General features: G+C 37.1%; 1 protein-coding gene across 9 annotated transcripts; it reads right to left on the minus strand.

The window, feature by feature from the left end:
* Nucleotides 1-1,650: 1,650 nt before the first annotated feature.
* On the minus strand, nucleotides 1,651-13,608 carry LOC125362006 (vitamin D 25-hydroxylase). Of its 9 annotated transcripts, XM_048360662.1 has the most exons (7): nucleotides 12,934-13,200; nucleotides 7,558-7,699; nucleotides 5,535-5,606; nucleotides 4,761-4,813; nucleotides 4,181-4,336; nucleotides 2,997-3,326; nucleotides 1,651-1,923 (listed from the first exon to the last, which is right to left on the minus strand). In XM_048360662.1, exons 5-7 carry the CDS (start codon nucleotides 4,329-4,331, stop codon nucleotides 1,748-1,750), a joined length of 657 nt encoding a protein of 218 aa, XP_048216619.1. In that variant the 5' UTR covers nucleotides 4,332-4,336; nucleotides 4,761-4,813; nucleotides 5,535-5,606; nucleotides 7,558-7,699; nucleotides 12,934-13,200; the 3' UTR covers nucleotides 1,651-1,747. The 9 variants fall into 9 exon arrangements, with proteins under 9 accessions (XP_048216619.1, XP_048216620.1, XP_048216618.1 ...); XM_048360663.1 differs by lacking the exon at nucleotides 5,535-5,606; XM_048360661.1 differs by lacking the exons at nucleotides 4,761-4,813; nucleotides 5,535-5,606; nucleotides 12,934-13,200 and adding an exon at nucleotides 13,329-13,608 and having other exon boundaries at nucleotides 4,181-4,270.
* Between the last annotated feature and the right edge of the window lie 409 nt (nucleotides 13,609-14,017).

Raw genomic sequence — 14,017 nt, forward strand, 5'->3', positions numbered from 1 at the left:
CATAACTATTGATAATAGTGGAGTGCTGAAGTCTACCACTATTACTGTGTTGAAGTATATCTGTGCTTTTAAGTCTATTAGTGTTTAATGATGCTGGGGGCACCAATATTTGGCACACAGATGTTAGCAACTGCACTTTAAGGGGATGCCAACACCATTCCTAGTTAGTCAGGTATACATTCAGGCCTAAGTGAACCATAATCTCATATATAGCACATACTTTTAAGTTAATAATGTATTTAGTAGTGCTGAGATACAAAGAATTGTTTTCTGGGTGTATCTAAAAACTTTCTTTCCAAGAAACCATTCAAGTTTTTCCTCTTTACACAAAGCTGGGGTATAGTACATAAGCCGGCTTTAAAACAAAGTTATTTATCATGCAGTAGATAAATCAGAGGGATGGGAAAAGAAGGACCTTACCGTGGAATTAAGGCCATATTAACTCTAAAACTTCAAGTTTCATTTTATTATTTAAGTAAATAATAAAAGAAATTTCCTGGCACATGAAAACATCTTGATATTTTAAATATGCAAATACTCTTGATTCATACCACAAAAACTTGCAAATACAAGACCAAATTATGGCTAAATCCATATTCTTAATAATTGCTCATAAACTAGTTACAAGAATATTAACACAATGTATAAAAATGTGAAGATAGCTAGAGACAAGTGAATATGCATTCCAGTTTATTGAGGGGAGTCACAATTTCCCATTTTGTCCTTTCATAACTATCAGTAACAGTATCTCATCACACTCAAATACTGGAATTTACACAGTTACCTTGTGTCTAAATCATGTTTTTGGATAGGAATATTTTACCTTTCAAAATGCAACAATCCATTGGAATGTGCAGAAATCTCTAAAAGATAAAATGTTTCAATTTTTTTTTTTTTTTTTTTTGGCCAGTCCTGGGCCTTGGACTCAGGGCCTGAGCACTGTCCCTGGCTTCTTCCCGCTCAAGGCTAGCACTCTGCCTCTTGAGCCACAGCGCCACTTCTGGCCGTTTTCTGTATATGTGGTGCTGGGGAATCGAACCTAGGGCCTCGGGTATACCAAGGCAGGCACTCTTGCCACTAGGCTATATCCCCAGCCCTAAAATGTTTCAATTTTTAAGTCATACAATGGCTTTTATAAAGAAGTGAAACAGGATAAATGGCTGTTCCTACAAAGAGTCAGTAGTCACATGTCAATTTATTGCAACTTTCAATACACAGTGGCTGTGGGATGGATGCTTAGGGATCCCATACTCTCAAATTTTAAGAAGAATGACACAGTTCTTACGAAGATATAGGAAACAAGACTAGCAGGCTCTACATAAGGTAAATATTTCTACTATCATCTGCTATCATAGCTAAAAAGCCTCTGTAGTACAAACTCATTTATTTGTATTTTAATTTCTTTATTAATTTTATACTAAGCTGGACTAGTATCATAATCGATTAATGACAGTGGCTGATCGGAGACAAGTCAGCACTTGGAAGCAAAGCTCCCTAAGACATGAGATAAATAAGAGTGAGGATGGGATGACAGGAGCCTTGTGCTGAACAAGCACATCCATGCTTTTTTTTTTTTAAGCATCTTATGAAACACCTGCAATTTGTATCAACAAAGAATTCTACCTTAGAAGTAAAATAATAACTAATGTCTGTTATTTATCTACTACTGTTTTTAATAGCACATCTGTGGTCACTTGACTTGATGACACTGTAGCTTTCTTCTAAATACTACACTGATTAGGTGCTTTCACCGTCTTTTGGCACAGATAAGGTAAGGCTGGGGCTGCAATGTCATGCCTAACTTGGGCTTCAGATTTGGAACTTGGTCTTGTGAAAACTGCAAATGAAACCTCTGAAGCAAAGTTGTGAAAAACAAGAACATTTCCATCCAAGCCAGTTGTTCTCCAAGACAATGTCTTCTCCCTAAAGAAAAATGCATATACTATAAGTTTTTAAGGCCTATATTTCCTTAAATTAATGTCTGATAGTTGGTTGTAATTAATGAAATCTGGAATTTTAGATGTTACAAAAAGGTATGTTTATTAAAGGATTCTCTTAAATCTTCCAAAGTACAAATTAGGATTTTCAGCTTTCAGAAACAATTCCTTTATGCTCTTTAGTTAGGCCATAGATTTCTTTAAGGTTTTAGTTTCATCTGTTCTATTACTTCTGTTGCTTTCAAAATTACCACATATCCTAAGATATGTTATAAGAGATCTAATTTGGCCTTTGACCCAAGAGAAGCTCATTTCAACTGACTAAATGTTACTCTTCTTGACGATGAGTATCTGGTCCATGGGTCTCTTATATGTGTCCTATTTCACAGGAGAAGCAATATTTCCTAGTAAGAGATGAGGTAATAAAAGCAGGGAGGCTAGATTCTAGTTTTACTTTAAGTTGTCATGTTGTTCCTTTCTCAAGGCCTTGTTCTCAAGACACTTGTTACTAAATTCAAGCTATACAAGTTTGATTAGAGTCAAAAAGTTTCTAAAGAACCTTGTACTTTTCAGCAGTTTAACTCTAGTTAAATAAGACTTACTTTGAATAACAGCAGCTGTTACTCTGTGTGTGTGTGTGTGTGTGTGTGTGTGTGTGTGTGTGTATGCGTGTGCAGGATAGGCTGATACCAGGGCTTAAACTAAGGTCTGGGCACCGTCTCTTGGCATTTTTGCTCAATACTATCACTCTACTACTTGAGCTACAGCTCCACTTCTAGCTTTTTGTTGGTTGACTGGAGATAAGAGTGTCAGGTACTTTCTTGCCTAGGCTGGCTTTTAATCATGATCCTTAGATCTTAAACTCATAAATACCTAGAATTACAGGCTTGAGCCACCAGTCCCCAGTTAACTACTTTTGATCAAACCATTCTCTCCTGTAAGAATCAAGATTATTAGAGTCAGAATACTTAATTCCAGAGGGATGTTTGATAATCAAATGTTATATACGGTGAATAATCACACTTTATTCTGAATTTATAATCATGAAAATTGTCTTACCCAGGGAAAAAGGTACCAAAGCTTCCTTCTTGGAAAAATGTCCACTGCTGTCCAAAAATCGCTCAGGATAGAACACTTCTGGGTTTCTCCAGTATTTTTCATCAAAGTGTACAGAATAAAGATTTGTAATTACGGTCGTGCCTTTAGGAATGGAATAACCACGTACAACTGCATCTTCAGAGGTTGCATGGAAAATCCCTAATGGAACTATGTTACAGAATCTTAAAACTTCATGTAAAACTGCTTCAGTGTAAGGCATTTTGCATCTGTCATCCCAGGAAGGCTTCCTATTTGGGCCTATAATTAAATCAATCTCTTTCCAAACTTGTCCTGAAAAAATTTTTTCAAGTTATTACACAATTCTTAGAACCGTATTGAAAATAGTATATATATGTGTGTGCATATACATATATGTATATTATATTCAAAATAATTATACTTGGAGTAAAATAGGATACCTACTCTAAGCCAACAGGATACAGTAACAGATTTTTCATAATTTGGGAGTTCTTTTTAAATACATACTATATATCTTTTACTAATAGTAGCCAAAGCCATGTGCAATTTGGTCATAAAAATACAGTAAAAAAACCTAACAAACCAAAACAATAAATACATCCAGAATTGAGTGAAGAAATTGTAAAACGGTCCTTTCATTCAGTGAAGAAAATAGTAAAACATAAAACTCAGATGAGAGGGGCTGGGGATATAGCCTAGTGGCAAGAGCGTTTGCCTCATATATATGAAGCCCTGGGTTCGATTCCCCAGCACCACATATACAGAAAATGGCCAGAAGTGGCGCTGTGACTCAAGTGGCAGAGTGCTAGCCTTGAGCAGGAAGAAGCCAGGGACAGTGCTCAGGCCCTGAGTCCAAGGCCCAGGACTGGCAAAAAAACAACAACAACAACAACAACAAAAAACTCAGATGAGAGAAACCAGAGATTAGGTTATAGCTCTGGCACTTCTAGACCCTTAGCCTATGTCCTCACTTATAACATCAGTACAGTAAGTCCTATTTCAAGACCCTTTTTACATGAAGGAGATACTTTATTAATGAAATACTAAATTTAAATATTTCTCTTCTTGACTAGCATATTAAGAGTTTATAGGAACATTTTATACATTTACCAAAGTTGAACAATATGATTCATATATATATATGGGCAGATCAAGAGAATCCTTACCTTGAATGTTCGGATAAAGGGCCATGAAAAGCATTGCCCAGCGTAGCACATTGGTTGTAGTTTCAGTTCCCGCAATGATCAGTTCACCCACTGAGAAAATTAGATTTTCTTTGGAGAAAGCAGATAATGGATCGCTTTTGCTTTGATCCATTTCATCTAAATAAGCATCAACAAAATGCTGAGGTGAATGAGGCTTTCTGTTGACTGAAGCTTTTTCAGTAAGTTTAGATAGAAATTCATAAACCACATCTGCATTTCTAAATAGCTGTTGATGTTTCCCAAAAGGTAAGATGCCAATCCATGGAAAGGCATTATACAGGAAGACTGAGGCACTGGCAGCTAGTTCTACATTTTCACTAAATAACTCAATCATGTGCTGAAAATCAGTGTCTTCATAAGTAAATCGTTCTCCAAAAAGGATCAGATTAGTTATATTTGAAACAGCATTTGTTATTAATTGTTTAAAGTCAAAAGGTCTGCCTTTGTATGTTTCAATAGCATCAGTAAAAAACTGAGTTTCTTCTAAGATTTTAGATTCAAAAGACTTTTGACCATATCCAAAATAGCGGAAACTATTTACAGCTAATCTTCTGTGATCAATCCATCCTCTGCCATATCTGGAATTGAGTAAACCTGAAAAAGATATTAAAATATTGTTAATTCCAACTTCTCTGTATTTAACAACTGTAAAGGCTATGAAATTGTGAAAGAAAAAAAATTTTTTTTTTGGCCAGTCTTGGGCCTTGAACTCAGGGCCTGAGCACTCTCCCTGGCTTCTTTTTGCTCAAGGCTAGCACTCTGCCACTTGAGCCACAGTGCCACTTCTGGCCGTTTTCTATATATGTGGTGCTAGGGAATCGAACCCAGGGCTTCATGTATATGAGGTAAGCGCTCTTGCCATTAGGCCACATTCCCAGCCCGAAAGAAAATATTTAAATGAAGCCATTTTCCTAATTATCTTCCCACATAACTAGATAGTTGGGTCTTATTCTTTGCTACTCATTAGCCACAGAATATTACAACAGATGAAGCCTGTCTTTTCTCCATAAGGAGACTGGCAGAAAAGATCTATAATTCTCCCAGCACAGGAATTATGGCTAGTTTTGGTTAATTCAACCTGGGTTGTTCAACTTTTACTATAAGACTAACTTATAAAAGGGCAAATTTTTATCTTGGATTAAACAAATATCTGAAAATAATTCTTTTAGGGTTGAAAATTTTCTGCTTAAACAAGATTTAGGACATAACTTTACTTTCTATACAAGAATATTTTACCCAACAAGGTAAACTGATAATGTAATATAAACATCAAATAATGAGGGTAAGGGACAGCATAAGGAAAGGAAGCTCATACTTTTCTAAGTAGTCATTGCTTTCCATAGAATTCCAGAATCTCGATGGTGTATCTGTTGTCCTGATATGGCTACTATGGAAAATATCCTTTTAAAATTAACTATGAAGAAAAATCACAGTAACTTTGGTGAATGTAATTATATTGCTAATATTTTCTATGTAGAATTACATCATCAGACTACCTATGATGAAACATGTTACATTGTCTTGTGTCCATGAGATACTTATAAAAATTCCAGCAAAACAATCACAGCAAAAAATGACAGCAAAGTAGAGAAATGTGTAATTACAGTACACATAACAAGAAGGTATGGAAGGGCATTTTCATGTTAATCTTATATTGGTCAAAATGGGGCTGAGCCTATCCAAAGGGCAACTTGTCTCCATTCTTACAGCTGACTAATGGTAGCTATGATTTTTAGTTCTAAGGTCAGTGCATACGTACTTTCAAATAGCAGAACATTTTCTTATTTTTTCTTCTTATTTTTGTTACTTTAAAAAATAAGCCTAACTTGAATTCTCATTTTATATCTATGATAAAAAAGCCTAAACTCTAAATTTATGGGTTTGAAAATACAGACTCAAATATTAATCTTGTCATATCATTTTTCATTTTCATCACTTTCTTCAAAGTTTTATATTATAATTGTGGTTTATTCTTTTGCCTAATTGTTTCTAAGGTTATGAAAAATGTTTTAGATTTGATTTACATTTCCTTACTGCTTTCAAATATTATATTTGATCTGAAATTTTAGTCTTTAAAATTGTTTCTGTTTTTTTCATTAGTTTATTTGTTTTGTTATTTTAAGTATTTTTCTTTTCTACTAATGGCTTTTTTGCCTACCTAAGCAAAAGTTTAAATTTTTCTTTGAAAGTGTGAAGTTGTCATTAAATTGGAGAATTAGAGCATCACTATTGTAAAAATAAATTCTTACTAAAACATTGTATATGGCTGGGTATTGGCTATTTAGCTACTCAGGGGGCTGAGATTTGAGGATTGTAGTTCAAAGCCTGCCTAGGCAGGTGGGCTTTGTAAGATTCTGTAAGATTCTTACCTCCAATGAGCCACCAAAAAGCCAGAGTGGAGTGAAAGAGTTGTGGCTCAAGTGGTAGGTAGAACACTAGCCTTGAGCATAAAAGTTCAGAGTCAGAGTCAGGATCTGAGTTAAAGTCCCAGGACCAGCACAAAAGAATGAACAAAAAACACTGTATCTGATTTCAACATTTTGAGGCTTTCTTCTTACTAATTTAGTCAACTTTTAGCCTCCCATCCTGTTGAATATAGATCATTTGACACTAAACTATATAGAATGATAGTTCTTTATTTAAGCTTCACAATTCATCTATGTCTATCAAAATAATGAGTAACTAAGAAAGGCTCCTTCAATTTTTGTATGCTTATAAGTAATATGATAGTAAATATGTTACAGAGTACACAAGACTGGCATCAAAAAGACATTCCTGATTCAAATATGTGTATGAATTCATACACATGCACACTCTTAATTTGTTTCATAAAAACTACAAATATTGGGGCTGGGGATATAGCCTAGTGGCAAGAGTGCCTGCCTCGGATACACGAGGCCCTAGGTTCGATTCCCCAGCACCACATATACAGAAAACGGCCAGAAGTGGCGCTGTGGCTCAAGTGGCAGAGTGCTAGCCTTGAGCGGGAAGAAGCCAGGGACAGTGCTCAGGCCCTGAGTCCAAGGCCCAGGACTGGCCAAAAAAAAAAAAAAAAAAAAAAAAAAACTACAAATATTAACAAGTGCTAATTCCTTAAAACATTATTTGTAATATTTGTTAAAACTGGTTTAAAAGAAAATGATCATTTAATAGTTTAAGATATTAGTGTAATGCAGCCTGAAATGTCAGATATTAATATTATATAAGTATAGAAATACATTTCTGTAATCAGTACAAACGAATGTAAACTGTATGCAGTAAAACTACCTAAAGAATGCAATTTTAAATAGTTTAATGAGCACCTAAAAATAAGCCCCTAAATAGTTGAAAATACATACCTCCCATTTTTGTCATTTTTATGAAGAGAGGAAGGCATGGTCTATCTGCAAAAACTTCACTTTGATGAACAAGGCATTCCTTTATTACATCATAGCCATTGAGAACCACAGTTGATATTCCTCCAAGATCTAAACTGAAAATCTTTAAAAAGAGAAGAATAAAATGGCAGAATGTATAAAGACATATAATCGTGGAAATCCACACTTGTAAGCACAGCCCTTCCAGTATTTATTACTTTCCTGAAAATATGAGCATTTATTGGTCAACTGACAATGTCTCAATGGTATATAGTTTAATATAATACTCTGCATCTGAAGCTATAATCATGTAAGTGGTAAAAATGGAAATAGTACTCAGGAGGCCTGGGTTCTAATTCAAGATTTTCCAATTACTAGTTCTCTCCAGTACCCACTGTGATGGTGGATTAAAAAACTATTCATGGAACAATATTACTGCCCATGAGAGTGAGGAGAATTTAATTGACAAACATGCTTAAACTCTAGAATATTCTCTGTCCTCTGATTTTAAGTGGTCAGAGAGTACCTGTCTGCTTGGGGAAGTTTTGGTTAGAGATCAAATGGCTCATTCTAAGAAGCAGTTAACAAGATATCTGGAAGCAGTAAGGTAAGTACACACAAGCGCTCATCCTGTCTTTTGAGGGAATTGCTGCAGAAGGCCAAACACTTTGAGAATCTTGTGTCTACTCAGACACAAGATAAGCAATCACACAACCATCAGTTTTCTCTGGCATCAGGAATTTTTATGTACACTTTCCACTCATATACCCACTCACAGTTTTCATGGGGCTCCAGAGTTCTCACAGGCTCTAGGATTCCCACAGACATTAGACAGATATGAGACCTGAGGCAGATCACTTAACCTTTATGGGCTTTAAGTTGCCACAGAAATTATATTTAATATATATGTTGTTTTAGGATTCACTGGACCTCAAACAGTCACTATATAGAAATCTGTTATTTCTAAGATGAATGGATAGACAACAGCATCTGTTCATTATTCTGCCAGGCTTAGGTAGGGGAAGAGCTCATCAAAGGCCTGAGAGATAACTATGAAATAGAAATATATTGTAAGCAAGACTCATTTGCATTTGCCCCACTGAATTCCATGAAGTTATCCTGAACAGCTTAATGAAAAAAGACCTTGAAGGGATGACATTCACCACCACACAGGCATAGATGACTATCCCCTCAGTTTTGCCTGATAGCTTATTACAGACAAAATATTAAGACAAGGCCTGTCTCTGTATGAACAAGTTGAGAAGATTTAGTATGGTCCACACTATTTCAAAAGGAAACACAAGACTTGGAAGAGAGCAAAACTTCTACAGAAGCATTTATGTCAACCAAAGTGATAGAGATAGCCAAGTGGAAATAAAATCAATCCCACCTGAAGACTGTGGCTACCAGAGTCTCTGGCACAAGTGTGGGCCCTTGGAACTGGGCAGTAGGTACATTCAGAAACTTGAGGAAAGAGTATAGACTCCCCACCGTAAGCACTGGTATTATTCCAAGTGGCAGTGGAAGAGTTTTACACACAAAGGGAATGGTTATGAGCGGATAAACTGAGCTACAGGGGAGTCAGTGGAGGGATAGTCTTTCAGTTCTCAAAGCAGTTACATAGTATAGTTAAGAGAAAATCTTTCCCAGAAATATAATTTTAGGAAAATGAATAAAAAGATGGCATAAATTAATAGGCAGTGGTCCTGAAAGAAAAAAACAAGTAACTCATAATTTTACAAGGATAGGGAAAGACCCTGGTACTGAAAGCTATACCACTATCAATGCAGAACAGAGAATAAATGTATTTCAAGGTAAAGCTTTCAAATATAGACACTAGATTATAAAAACCAAGAAGACATTGTTCTAGAAAGATGTTATTCAACTTTAGATATTATTTTTGAGAGTAAAACAGTAAATTTTTCCTTAAACTAGTATTTTATTCTGGTATATACTGTTTTTAATGACTTGGCAAAGATACATTAATAGTCTTACACATTCTTTGACTTATTCATTTGTTTTTAACACCTATTATGGGCAAGTTCTGATGCTGACAGAGATATAAATAAGAATATAGACATCTCCTTAACTTCTATAAGTCACTCTATGATCTAAGTCACTTCCTCTCCCTGAAAGTCAGGTCTACCTAAATATCGTCACTATCTCAGTTAATGATCACTTCATCTATCTTCAAGTATTTCAAGTCCAAATTTTACAATTGCCCATGTGACTCACGTTTACCCCAAATCCTGCATCAACTGCTCATAAGTCATGTTGTTTCTACTTTCAGGCTATAGTTTGACAATTTCTTATCATCTCTGCCACAAGTTGGATCTTAAAAAGTTCCCTAAAGGCCTATGTGTTAAAGGCTTGGTCTTGGGTTTGATACAACAGGGAAGTGGTAGAAACTTTAAAAAGTAGGACCAAATGCGAGATTTTAGGCGAAGAGGGCAATGCCCTGGATGGTGATATTGTGATCCTGGCCACTCCTCTAAGCAGCTTCCTCTTTTCCATCCTTCTGACATAATGTACTGCCAGACCACAGGTCCAAAAGCAATGGGGCCAACCAACCATGTAATGAGCCCTCCAAAATTAAAAGCTGAAACTAATCTTTCCTCTTATCTCAGGTATTTTGTTACAATAATACAAAGCCGACTAAAGTAACCTCTATACTGGTAGTGTGATCCAAATTAATTACATTTCTCACTTATGCCTCATGACAACCTCTGTATTATAGATAATTCTCCACAGTATAGATAATTCTCAACATGGCATATTACAGCTTCATGGCTTTGTACTTAACGTTTTTCTTGCTCAAAAGTATTCTTACCCTACATAGTTTGCTCTTTCATTTCCTTATAAGCCTTTGATCAGATACCATCTTTGAAGTGAAATCTGTTCTGGCAAATCAATTTAACATTTGATCCCCTAGCATTCTATTTCCCTTACTCTAATTTAGCTTATTTTGTACAGTACCTTCTTCTAACATAACCTAATAAACCATGGTTAATTGAATAAACCATGTTTATAATTGTCATATCTCCACTAGGCTCTACTAAAATGTAAGCTACATAAGGGCAGGGGCCTCTCTTTTTCTTACTGCTCCATCTCTAACACCTAGCATAATACAAAGCAAATGATGGCAATTGACAAAAAATATTCTGAATTAATAAAGTATTGTGGACATATATTTAAGAATATTTTCACAACATCCACAGGTTAAATTCAAATAAATACTAAATGTTGTTGATGAACTCTAGACATTACCACATTCTTCAATCCTTTCTCCATGTATTTTTTCATTTGGAATGATTCAATTGACTATCATGCTATGCAAACCATGTCTTTAGGGATCACCATCCATGGAGCCTTTCCTGATGCATTCTTGCTTCCTGGTTAGAATCACAACTCATGCTTAGAAGCTCTCATGAACTACCTTAGAAACATTTATTTTCTCATCTTCAACCTGGCAGCTAAGTTATAAACTCCTTAGAAGCAATGATTCCAGCTTTGAATCCTTCAGAATCTCAATCAGTGCACTGCATAAAGTTCTCAATGTTTGCTATAAAAATAAACTGATGTTATTAATTCCTCTTGTCTTAAAGTAATTATTTTATGGTCTTTAAGTATATTACCTGAAAAGTATATGACAAAGCCAAGTATATTGGCATTGCTTCTTGAAATCTAGCTTAACATTAAAGGCACTGAAGAAACCTTAAAGACTTAAGAGTGAGTCCCCAAAGAAATGGTAATTTTTAGTGTAGAATATTTCTACTTAAGAATGAAGAAGAATAGATTTTTCTGTGTACAGAGTAGGTATCATTTGAAGTGATTGTCATAAGCAATTTTAATGTCCAGGATTTTTTTTCTTGTACAATCATATTTCAAATAAAAAAGACTGAAGAAGTAATATTGTATTTCCAAGTAAGTCCTATAAACTATTTTCTTCCCAAACTGTAGTAGATAATAATTTCCTTTGACCTCCAGCAAAGGTATTTTAATGGATCTTACTAACTTTGAGACTTTGACAGAATTGAGAAGTACTGCTAAGACAAATGGAGATCCTAATGGGCACTCTGCAACTAGTATAAAATGTTGATGTGGCTTAACAGTTAATGTTTTAGTGGTTATCAATTCAAATCTAAGAGTAAGGGTAGAACAATGCCCACTTTTCAATGCATATAACCTAATTTCTTTGTTCTTTCTGTTTTTCTCCTGCACCTTTCTCAGTTTAACCCTATCTGATTTGTAGTAAGGAGCTCTCTTGGCAAACAAACAAAAAAACACATGGAACTCTCAAAAATTAATATCAGGAACAAAACTTGTTATTCATACCAAATTCTCATCTCTTAAATTAGATCTACTTATCCCTACATGACAGCTTTCTGGCACATTTATAACCTAATTTGTAACCTATTCTGATCACCTTGTCCAAAAGGTGAATCCTGTAAATACTGTTCCTTTTAGGTCAAGCATTCATATATGGAGATTATTCTCTTATTGTGAGAAACTATTTCAAATAACTGGCCTGAAAATACTTTTAGGAGTCTTCAACTCTCATGCTAAAACTTTCAAAATATACTTGTACTTAGAGAACTGAATGGTGGAAAATAGAATCTAAGAGTTATACATATTTTCTCTACCTAAATCCAGCTTCCCTTTTGTGACACAAACCTTTAGTGAGCTGTATAAACTTAGCTAGTGCTTAGAAAACTTAGTTTGCTTACCAACCTAAAATACAATTAGCTAAAGAATACAGATTAGTAAACAGTTAAGCACCGACCTGAAATACAATTGTCTAAGACTCTGCAATTTTCCCTGTTTGTGATTAATAATTACATTTTCACTCACTTGACTCCTTAAAATAAGATTGTGTCTGTTTTCTTCATCTTTTTACTCTTGCCACCAGGCAAGCACCTGGCAGGTTGTTTCACATGATTCAGTGTAAGTTAAAGCCATACAGAACAGGTGGTTCAGAATGGTTCTGTGCTCTTGAAACTTCTGTGTCCTTCTAGTTACCAACACCCTCTCAAATACAAACTTGTTCTCATCTTTCCTCCTGCCACTCTGCATTTGTGTGCCAGTTTTCTTCTCTGTAAAATGGGGGGAGAGAGAGTAGAGAGACAGACAAACTCAATTCCCTTTTTCTTTAGCAGTTAAGTTCTAAAGTGCAGACTGACAGTGAGAACAACACACTGTAGGCAACTGCTAGGCCATGCTATTACGAGCACATTCCTGGCTACTCAGGCCAATTAGGCTCACTGTACTGTAGGAGTCCCACATGTGTTCACTTTTCAGTCACTTTACAAAACCAGACCCCATTTCTGCCAGGCCTATTCACCTGTGTAAGCGGTCCACTTTCACAGCAGTCCTTGGTCAAAAGTCAACACCAAAGAACTAGTTCTGATCTAGAATTCACCGCCTGGACTTTCTGACAAACAGAATCCTGGCTTACACCCCCACAGGGTCGAGACGTTTTTTGGCCTCTGAGCGCAGGCGAGGGCCAGGAGGACGCAGCGCGCAGGCGCAGTACTCGCTGGGCGTCCACACCAGAAGGCGGGAAAGCTGCCAATGCCATCGCCTCAGGGTATTGGCGTGGAGTTTCCCCCGGCTGAAGCAAGGCTCCTCGACCGGGACGATGGCGTCGAGAACCTCTCCTAACCCAGCCAGCGAGAGTACCCTCACAGGGCAAAGGCTACATGGTGAGAAGCCCCTCATCCACGGAGGAAGGCTCGCGTTAGCCGGAGCTGTACCTCGCCGTACACCTGGCTCTGCTTCCGCATGTACACGTGAGGAAGGTCAGCTGAGGTGGCCAGAGAGTAGATGTTGCCGATAAATGGCAGCCCCCGAGGGCCCGGCGGGAAGCCCGCCGGCCGTCTCTGCTTCAGTAGTTGGCGAACAAGCAGTGCAAACAGCAGCAGGAAGAACGCGACCCCGAACGCCTTAGTGCACACCTCAGCTTTCCAAAACTCCATCAGCCCGCGCACGCTGGGAATCCCTGCGCCTGCGCTGGGGCCCCGGCCATCCCGCCAGCGCTACCGCGCACTCATTGGTTAGATACCCAGAAGTCCCGCCTTCGCTCCGTGGTTATTGGCTGGCGGAATGTAGGACGCTCCTGCCAGGTCAGGTTAGCTATCTCCTTACTTTGTCCCGCCTGGTCGGCTTAGGGAGCCTCAGGTGCTGAGGGGGTGAGCCCTGACCACATAGGGCACCGAGCCCGGTGGCTCTTTTAACATTCAGTATTGACATCAGTACATCCTGACGATAGATCAGGATAGCTTCACTCACTGAGCTAGGTGGATCTTGGCCCTGGCCGCTACTCCTTTTTTAAAGTGTCATTTTAGGTTACTAGGTGTGCCTATTTCACACTAAGAAGAATAGAGAAGTTACTAGCACTACAATCTCTACCTGCCTTAACTGGACAACTTCCTGAAGTTCCATT

This window comes from Perognathus longimembris, chromosome 13, assembly GCF_023159225.1.
Source record: "Perognathus longimembris pacificus isolate PPM17 chromosome 13, ASM2315922v1, whole genome shotgun sequence".
Classification (NCBI taxonomy): Eukaryota; Metazoa; Chordata; class Mammalia; order Rodentia; family Heteromyidae; genus Perognathus; species Perognathus longimembris.